The 10,648-nt window shown below is 36.5% G+C and overlaps 1 protein-coding gene across 1 annotated transcript in view; it reads right to left on the bottom strand.

The window, feature by feature from the left end:
* Nucleotides 1-3,149: 3,149 nt before the first annotated feature.
* The window catches only part of LOC141290366 (myosin-9), a 29,080-nt gene continuing 21,581 nt past the window's right edge, over nt 3,150-10,648 (bottom strand). The window contains exons 2-3 of the mRNA XM_073822537.1: nt 8,029-8,360; nt 3,150-3,341 (exon numbers count right to left, since the gene is read on the bottom strand). Coding sequence (XP_073678638.1) covers nt 3,150-3,341; nt 8,029-8,355 — 519 coding nt within the window. The 5' untranslated portion in view covers nt 8,356-8,360. The remainder of the gene's footprint in view (nt 3,342-8,028; nt 8,361-10,648) is intronic.

The raw sequence follows: 10,648 nt of genomic DNA, 5'->3' as shown, positions 1-10,648 counted from the left end.
CATTTGCCAAATGGCAAACCATTATAATAAATGAGCAGATTTTGACATTTCTGAAGGTAGAAAATTCAGCTTTGCACCACAGGAATAAATTACATTTTAACATATATTCACATAGAAAATGGTTATTAAATTTGTAATAATATTTCACAATTTTTACTGCATTTTAAGCAAATAAACGCAGTCTTGCAGAGCGGAGGAGACTGCTCAACTTTATTACTAGTGTTTCACGTCACCAACCCTAAATGTGAACAATAATAAAGATAAATTTCTTGGAAAACGTCCCCAAAACAACCCTCCAAGGACGATTAAACCCTGCTACAGAAAAAAACGCTCTGATCATGTGTGAGCATGGGCTCCTGTCAGACTGTAATGAGCAGCGGCTGAAGCACGGCGCAGGAATGGGGTCAGAGTCTCGCTGCAGGAGGCCTGCGGAGGATTTGAGAGGCGTATTAAAGCCTGACGGGGGGCCGCCAGCAAATGAGGTCCCGCTGAACACAAATCAGCTGCGGACGGCGCCACGGGACAAACGCTCAACGAGAAAAAAAACATGCTTATGGACCTTTATTGTGTGCGAGGTTGTGCAACTTTCACAATCAAATCAAGATTTTTACTCAAGACTTATTGGCATGAATATAGTTAAACCCACACTACAAACTCATTTTTTTATGTTTTGATTTGGCATGTGGATTTTTAATGTAAATACTTTTTGACTCAACAAATCTGACAATTATTTTTAATAGTTTGTGGTCACAAAACTAAATATGAATTAGTTATATTTATATAAACTCACAATTTTGACTGTTTTTCTCAGAATTGCATGACAAACTTGCAACTAGATCAAGTTTGTCAAGACAAACTTTAGGTTGGCTTGAGAAAGCCTAGCTTGAACAGCTGTAAACAAGGCACTGTAACGTTATATAGATAGATTAGATGATTAACATGTTTCTAGCATGATTAAAATGTTTCTAACATGCTTAGCAAGTTACTAACATGTCATTAACAAGTTTCTAACAAGTTGCTAGCATGTTTCTAGCATAATTAACATGTTACTTGCATTATTAGCATGTCATTAGCAAGTTGCTAACATTTTTTAGCATGATTGACAAGTTATTAGCATGCCATTAACATGTTTGTAACATTAGCAAGTTGGTAACGCATTATTAACAAGTTGCAAGTCTGTTTCTAGCATGTTTATATCATGATTAGTTGGTTGCTAGCATGTTTCCAACATGATTAAAACGTTGCTAGTATGTTTCCAGCATATTTCTAACATGATTAGCAAGAGGCTAGCATGTTTCTAACCTGACTAACAAGTTGCTAGGATGTTTCTAACTTAATTAGCAAGTTTCTAGCATGTTTCTAACATGATTAATAAGATGCTAGTATGTTTCTATGCTGACTAGCAAATTGCTAACCTGTTTATAGCATGATTAACAGGCTGCTAACATGTTTCTAACATGATTAACAAGTTGCTAACGCGTTTCTAACATTATCATCAAGTTGCTAACACGTTTCTAACATGTTATATCGTGATTGCAAGTTGCTAGCATGTTTCTAACATGATTAACAAGATGCTAGTCTGTTTCTATGCTGATTAGCAAGTTGCTAGCATGTTTCTAACATGTTTCTTGCCTGATTAACTAGTTTCTAGCATGTTTCTAGCATTATTATCAAGTTGCTAACCTGTTTCTAGCATGATTAACAAGTTGCTAGCATGTTTCTAACATGTTATATCATGATTGCAAGTTGCTAGCATGTTTCCAGCATGTTTCTAACATGATTAACAAGATGCTAGTCTGTTTCTATGCTGACTAGCAAGTTGCTAGCATGTTTCTAACATGTTTCTTGCCTGATTAACTAGTTGCTAGCATGTTTCTAGCATGATTATCAAGTTGCTAACCTGTTTCTAGCATGATTAACAAGTTGCTAGCATGTTTCTAACATGACTAGCAAGTTTCTAACATGTTTCTAACATGATTAGCAAGTTGCTAGCATGTTTCCAGCATGTTTTATAACATGATTAACAAGTTACTGGCATGTTTCTAGCATGGTTAGAAAGCTACTAGCATGTTGTTAGCATGATTAATTTGTTACTAGCATGATTAGCAAGTTACTAGCATGATTCTAGTTGCTAGGCTTGACTAGATAGTTAGAAATATTAGAATGGAAGTTTGAATGGATTAGAAATAGATGATAGAAGGGAAGCTTGATTTAATCTCAATGGATTCTGACAGTTTAAATTTGAATTTTGACAGTTGGAGTTTGAAAACTGTTGGCTCATTTGAACATTCTGTCAATGTACGTCTATGGGATTCTTATGATTTTTAATCTTCAATTTTATGAAAACTATAAGTCGGATCAGTCTGAAAAGATAAAGCACACTAAGTCAGATCGCAGTTGTGTTATAAAGTGACACTTTTGTTACTTTTTTTCTCAGAATTGTGAGATATAAACTCTCAATTGTGAGTTACAAAGTCAGAATTTCGAGACTCTGACTTTAAAACTCACCGTTTTAAGTTTTTATCTCACAATTCTGAGAAAAAAGTCAGAGTTGCGAGGGGGAAAAAAAGTGAGTTTATATCACGTGATTCTGACTATAAGTCGCAACTGCAATTGTATGGCCCGGTTTCAATTAGGACATTTAAGTAATTTTTACAAACATGCTTAAAAAACATTACTGGTGTGCATCTTAAGACAAAACAAAGGCACTGATAGATTTTAAGATCCATCTTAAAAGTGCAATTTTATTTCAGACTTACATTTTAGTCTAGGACTAGGCTTAAGGCCATGTCTGTGAAACCGGGAGTAGAAAAAAGTCAGAATCCCAAGATGAAAAAAAAGTTGCAATGATCATCCTGTTTTCATAGTTGTTTATTGTTCTGACAGCAGAGAAAAGCTGATCAAATCTATTTAGATTTCAGGACATACGTACACATAATTAGTCTAAATTAATGACGTAATCATTTATGTTTTGTCTGTGTTGGACTAATGAAATGACTCTATTGTGTAACTGCTGGAATTCTTTCAGTTGCATTTCAGCCGATTCCTCTTCCTGTCATTCAGACTGTGCATCCTGTGGGACGAGTGTGAATGTGCGTGTTTGTGCTTGTACAGCTATCTTTGCGAGGATCGGTTTGAGTTTTATGCCATCAGAGAGAGGACAAAGAGAGTAAAGTGTGTTTACCCTGCATCATGCTCCTGTAGGCCGTGTCTGTGATAGCGTAGATGTGTGGAGGCATCTCGTGTCGTTTCTTGCCCTTGTACATGTCTACGATCTCCTCTGAGTAGATGGGCAGGTTCTTGTAGGGGTTGATGACCACACAGAACAGACCCGAATACGTCTGTGGACAACAGAGACAGTCAGTCACAACCAGACCACAAACACTTCATTTGGGACTTTGAAAAAGGTCTCTTCTGCTCTTCAAGGCTGCATTTATTTGATCAAAAATACAGTCAAATATTTTTACAATTTAAAACTAGAAAAGTTTGTCAAGACAAACTTTAAAGTAGTAGTTCACTTTCAGAACAACAATTTACATGTAATTTACTCACCCCCTTGTCTTCCAAGATATTTATGTCTTTTTTTCTTCAGTCGTCAAGAAATTATGTTTTTTGAGATAAACATATCTGGAAATTTCTCCATATAATGGACTTAAATGGTGCCCCGATTTTTGAATCTTCAAAATGCCGTTTAAATGCAGTTTAAATGCGGCTTCAAATGGCTGTAAACGATCCCAGCCGACGAAGAAGGGTCTTGTCTACCGAAACGTTTGGTCATTTTTTTAGAAAAATATATTTTTACATACCTTTTAAGCACTGAAACTCATCCAGCACTAGGGCTTGTAGTGCGCGTTCACGTCTCTACGTACTGCGTCCACTGTGCTCTGTAACGCAGCGAATGCTTGAAGCAGTCCCATCACCTGACTCGCCGATTGTTTGTAACAGTGGAACAGATGTGGTCCAGTCGTGACAGCACTGAGATTCCTGCTCCGCTGGAAATGGCTGGCATTTTCCACACTTGCGCCACCATCTCGTCTCGTTTGAACGCGGTCTGCCCGAGGCTTGTGTCGCCGCCGCCGCAGTTTTCTCTCTCTGACAGAGTTCAGTATTCAGGCTCAAAAAGGTAGGAAACGGTGAAAAACTCCATCTCATGTGCTCCTCCAGCTTCAAAGTCGTCGGACATCATTGTACTTTATCTTGTACCTTGTTGCTAAAGAGTGTTTGTTCGGGTTGAACTTCTCTCTTCTCAAGTTTGCTTTGTAAACACTGGGTCTGTAGATTCACATACGTCACGTGTGACCTTTCGACATGAGTACGTAGAGTCGGGAACATGCACACAAGCCCTAGTGCTGGACGAGTTTCAGTGCTTAAAAGGTATATAAAAATATATTTTTCCAAGAAAATGGCCGAACGTTTCGGTAGACAAGACCCTTCTTCGTCGGCTGGGATCATTTACAGCCATTTGAAGCTGCATTTAAACTGCATTTAAATGGCATTTTGAAGATTCAAAAATCGGGGCACCATTTAAGTCCATTATATGGAGAAATTTCCAGATATGTTTATCTCAAAAAACATAATTTCTTGACGACTGAAGAAAAAAAAGACAAACATCTTGGATGACAAGGGGGTGAATAAATTATCTGTAAATTGTTGTTCTGAAAGTGAACTACTCCTCTAAGTCGGCTTGAAAAAGCTTGATCAGAAAGTGTAAAAACATCACATAGTCGTGAATGCGTGCATTTCTGTAGGACTGTTTTGTTTGTTTTATTTGCAATATACTTTATCTTTAATGTCATGATGTCTCACGAGTTCAGTATTTGCACTAAACCTGCGCAGATTTGGCTTGGGGAGATTTTCGGGAAGTTTACCCGCCACAGCTGATTTTTACCCGCATTTGGCGGGTGTTAATTTCAAACCCTGGTTGCAATGGTTACTTTTTTGTTATGAAACCACAAGAACAAAATATTATCAAAAAGCTGAAGTGAAACCTGTTTTTATGCAGAAAAATATAACTTTTTTATTTTCTGTTAATGTAACTATTTTGCCCATTACAAAAAAAACACAATTTTCTGAAGAACCTGCAAGTGTTTTTTACCAGTTCGACACTCTGTTGCTATGCTGTTGACGTTTCAGATCGGTTTAGAACCAATCTGAAAGGATTCAGATCAAAAAAGCGCAACCTAGACTGGATAAACCAACCCTGACTTATCTTAACCAGATTAGATGAACCTAGTAGAGAGTAGAGATGTCTTTTCTCAGACACATTTCTGCTCCCCTCGTCTCCTTCGCCATCATTCTTCAACTCAAACCCCCCCACCACATCATTTCCTGTCCCTCTGGAGCACATTGTTCCTACGGCTTCCTGTTTAAAGTAACGCCACTAAACAATTTCAACAGGCAGGTCAGCGAGACCCTACTATCTACATTCAAGGCTGTCAAATCTCTTACTGTTCCTCAAAAACAACACCTTCGACCCATAAAAACAATGAATAAGAAAACAATCAAACTGATGTGGCTGTGGACTTGTGGGATTTCAGGTCATAGTTAACCCTATGAAGCTTACTGTACTATATTTGATGCACAAAGGCGTCTAATTGATTAAACGTGATCAAAACTTTGTTGTTAAACCTGTTGTTTACAACCTACTCCATTTCTTCAATCGTCTGTTTGAATGTTTGGACTTTATTAGCAAGTAAAAGGTCTTTTAGTCGAATTGTACAAAGGTCTACACTCTTAAAAATAAAGGTGCTATAAAAGGTTGTTCACAGCGATGCCATAGAAGAACCATTTTTGGTTTCACAAAGAACCATTCAGTCAAAGGTTCTTTAAAGAACCATCTCTTTCTTACCTTTTTATAATCTGAAGAACTTTCTTTCACCACAAAGAACCTTTTGTGAAACAAAAAGGTTCTTCAGATGTTAAAGGTTCTTTATGGAACCATTTAGACAAAAAAGGTTCTTCTATGGCATCGTGAAGCGATAGTGTACCTTCAGCTTGTGCTGAAGTCTTTTTGCTGTCAAAACTTTACTGATTTTTCTAAAGTAAGAATAACTGTGGTAATATTTCCAGATGAACACTTACTGGACTAAAGCAGCTTGGCTTTACTTGATCATCCCTGAATCATTTTTTAGAAAAAGCAATGTTTCTCAAATCTAATCAGCAGGATCTTTTAAGGAAAGTTTGTTTCCAGAAGCGTAACTTTCACTGTTCCTCAGTGGAGGAATGATCTTCACAAGTCTCTAAAACATCTTTGTTCATCTCTCAATCATCATTGGATTGCATTGCATTATATTTGGATCATTTAAATCTCATCTTACTAAGACATATTATTGAAGATATTATTGGAGATCATTTTATATATTCTAGAGATAATATCACGGTATGAAGTCCAAGATACACTATTTGTTGACATGAAAATGTACAAAATGTTCAGTTTTTTCCAAACCTTCAAGTTAAATTATTCTATCTAAAACATGTTGAGAGTTCAAAATGAAGAGCTCCAACCCATGTTCTTAACTAAGAAAACTTCAAGAAAAAAAGTCAGTGAATTGACTTGTACCTGAACTTCAAGGATTAGTTCACTTCCAGAACAAACATTTACAGGTAATGCACTCATGAATCATCCAAGATGTTCATGTCTTTCTTTGGTTGAAAAGAAATAGTGTTTTTTTTTTTGTTGAGGAAAACATTTCAGGATTTCTCTCCATGTAGTTGACTTCTATGGTGCCCCCAAGTTTGAACTTCTAAAATGCAGTTTAAATGCAGCTTCAAAGGGCTCTAAACGATCCCAGTTGAGGAAGAAGGGCCTTATCTAGCGAAATGATTGGTTATTTTCAAAAAACATGTACAATTTATATGCTTTTTAATCTCTAAACAGAGTACACACAGAGCTAGACAAGATGAGCATTTGAGATTAAAAAGTATATAAATTGTAAATGTTTTTAGTAAATAACTGATCGTTTCGCTAGATAAGACCCTTCTTCCTCGGCTGTAATCGTTTAGAGCCCTTTAAAGCTGCATTTAAGCTGCATTTTGGAAGTTCAAACTCGGGGGCATCATATAAGTCCATTATATGGAGAGAAATCCTGAAATGTTTTCCTCAAAAAACAATTTCCTTACGATTGAAGAAAGAAAGACAAACATCTTGGATGACAAGGGGGTGAGTACATTACCTGGAAATTGTTGTTCTGAAAGTGAACTACTCCTTTAAGTCAGAAAAAAATCAGTGAATTGACTTGTACCTGAACATCAAGAATTAGCTCAATTCCAGAACAAAAATGTACAGGTAATGCACTTGTCATCCAAGATGTTAATGTCTTTCTTTGGTTGTGAGGAAAATATTTCAGGATTTCTCTCCATATAGTGGACTTAGATGGTGCCCCAAGTTTGAACTTCCAAAATGCAGTTTTAGTGCAGCTTCAAAGGGCTCTAAATGATCCCAGCTGAGGAAAAAGGGTCTTATCTAGTGAAATGATTGGTTATTTTCTAAAAACATTTACAATTGATATACTTTTTAATCTCTACACAGAGTACTCACACAGCTAGACAAGATGAGCATTTGAGGTTAAAAACTATATAAATTGTAATTTATTTAAAAAAAATTACTGATCATTTTGCTAGATAAGACCCTTCTTCGTCGGCTGGGATCGTTTAGAGCCATTTGAAGCTGCGTTTAAACTGCATTTTGGACGTTCAAACTCAGGGGCACCATAGACGTCCATTGTATTGAGAGAAATCCTGAAATGTTTTCCTCAAAAAACAATTTCCTTACGACTGAAGAAAGAAAGACATAAACAGTACATTATCTGTAAATTTTAGTTCTAGAAGTGAACTACTCCTTTAATTGCAAGCATCAGAATTTCATCAATATTGGTCATAGAAATAGCATTTGTCTATTTTTGATCAGCTTGTTTTGTTATTTCCTTCATATTCTGACCACATCATACTATGTGAGCCACAAAAGCCTGATATATCTCAGACTCTACAGGGTTCAAACTCCACACATGGTCTTAAAGTGTTCAGACTCACGTATATGAGGCCGGAGTAGTATCGCTCCTTCAGGTTGTGCAGCACGGACGCCTCGTTCAGGCAGGTGAGCTCGGCCATGTCCTCCACCTTGCTGAACTTGGGCGGGTTCATCTTCTGGATGTCGTCCTTGTTGACCCGCACCTTCTTCCCCGAGTCGGACAGCTCCACCACCACCTCATCGCCGTGCTCCTCCTTTATGGAGCCGGGCTCGAACCCCAGGCGCTCCGACGGCACCCACACCAGCTTCTTGGTGGCCCAGTCGGCCTGCGCCAGCGGGTTGTTGACCATGTTACGGTCCACGTACAGGAACTTGTCGGCGTCCGACATGGTTGCTAGAGACGAGAGATGAGAGAGCAGGACGTTACGGATCAGAGAAACCATTGTTTATGGAGCATTCATGGACACAAACTTTACAGAAGTGCAGACATTAATAACAAGCATGTTTAATAATGTTTATTTCAAACACTGACCAGCAGAATAAACAAGAAACGGCAAGATTGGAAGATTACACGATCCATCTGAAGAAGCCTTTCAGTTTATTTAATAATAAACGTCCTTGTTATTTTTTTTGCATGCTGTTCTAGACTAAAATGTGTTTATAATGTCTGAGAATTTGATTCCTCCAATTATCTGTTAATGTAACTTAGAGTGGGCCATTGCAAAAATAAATACATAAATATATACACTGCCACTCAAAAGTTTGGGATCAGTCATTTTTAATGTTTTTTTTTTTTTTTTTTTTAAAGGGTCTTATGCTCAAAGTTCCATTTATTTGATTTAAAAAAAATGCAGAAAAAAATATTATAAAATATTATTGCAATTCAAAATATTGCAATTTTTATTTTAAGGGGAGAAACTGCAGGCAAAAACGCTGTTTTTTTAATGCACCCGTGAAGTTTGATATTTTGGGCTTTTTGGTTTTTCATAAATTGTTTTTTTCAGACTAGTGGAAAGAAAAAACCCAAAAGACACTGTTAAGTGTTTCTTTTATTGCACTTTATCTATTTGTGTCAATAGATTTCAATTACAGTGCATATTTTTAAACTAAATTATTTTTACATTTTGATTCCTGACTATATTTTTTTTTTACATTTTTTTTTCCATTAAAATGGTAAAAAAAAAAAAAAAAATTACAGTTTTCTGCCTGTTCTAAGTTTTTTTTTTTTTTTTTTTTTTCTGAATTATGGAGTGACAAAATGAGATGCCCAAAATCTCCTCTGTAAAAACATTTGACTCTAATATGTAAAAAATAAATAAATAAATAAATTCAAAACCTACTTCATCCAGTGTTTGGATTTTTGTACTAGTAATGTATGCAAATTAGCGCATATTTCAATAAATAATATCTCATTTGCATATTAAAACTTAACATTGTAGAAAACTTGTAATACAAAAAAATGTTTGCATTTATCAATGTTATCAATCAACTGGGTAAGTAAGGTCATAACTATTTTTTTTTTTACCCTATTCACCTGCAGTGTCTCGCCTTAAAAACATTAAAAATTACTGATCCCAAACATTTTGGGCAGCAAAAAAAAAAAAATAATAATTCACCAGCACAACTGTTTCCAACATTGATAATAAATCAGCATATTAGAATGATTTCTGAAGGATCATGTGACACTGAAGACTGGAGTAATGATGCTGAAAATTCAGGAATAAATTATATTTCAAAGTACTATAAAACAGAGAACCATTATTTTAAATAGCAATAGTATTTCACAATATTACATTTTTTTCTGTATTTTAAAACAAATAAATGGAGCCTCGATGATCAGAAAAGTCTCTTTTAAAAAGATCCCAAACTTTTGAGTGGCGGTGTATGTATAAAATAACCAGCAGCTGAAAAGGCTCTTCAACTGATGCTAACAAACAAGAAACAGATCTACGACAGAGCGCTTTTTGCTTTTCTTGCTGTTCTTATGCAAGTCGCCAGGAATGCCGGGTCTGTATCGCACGTCCAAACAAATGTTAGGTCAGCAGCTCGTAAAACACAGCAAATTTCAGTAAGGTGAGCTCACGCTCCTGGCGGCCACATGAAATGACAGCGCCGGCCGTAATTACAGTCGCAGCATCTCAGACACACACTGGTGCTGATAAACACTGTACGCGGGACGTTTTGTTTTAAATGCGGTCGGGCCAAACACATTGTTGATTATACCATTCAGAGATGTGTTTAGACAATGGTGCGCTTGTTTAAACTACGTGTCAGAGAGCAGCGGGTCTCCGGTGGGTCAGAGGCTTGTTCAGATCACTGACAGAAGGGAAAAACAATGCTAAATGCAAATAAAACAACACAAATTAGCCATATATCCGTAACGAGTTAGTGAAATACAATAAATAAATCAGAAAAAACTTTGCATTCCTTTTACTTTTACCAAACTAACAGTCATTCCGTATCCAAAGTTCCTTAGAAACAAGAAATATGACTAAGTGATTAGTATAACATTAAATAACATTAAAAAACAGGCCAGGGAGAGATAAAAGACATTGTGAAATCAGAGAAAAGATACATTTTGAATGTTTTAGAGGCTTGGGAAGATAGTTTTGCTGCTGAGGAACGGTCAAAGTAAAGGTTCTGGAAAATAAACCACAAGTCGCCACTCAATGACTGCGCGTC

Source organism: Garra rufa, chromosome 1 (assembly GCF_049309525.1).
Source record: "Garra rufa chromosome 1, GarRuf1.0, whole genome shotgun sequence".
Lineage (NCBI taxonomy): Eukaryota > Metazoa > Chordata > Actinopteri > Cypriniformes > Cyprinidae > Garra > Garra rufa.
This window is presented reverse-complemented; position numbering and strand designations above follow the sequence as displayed.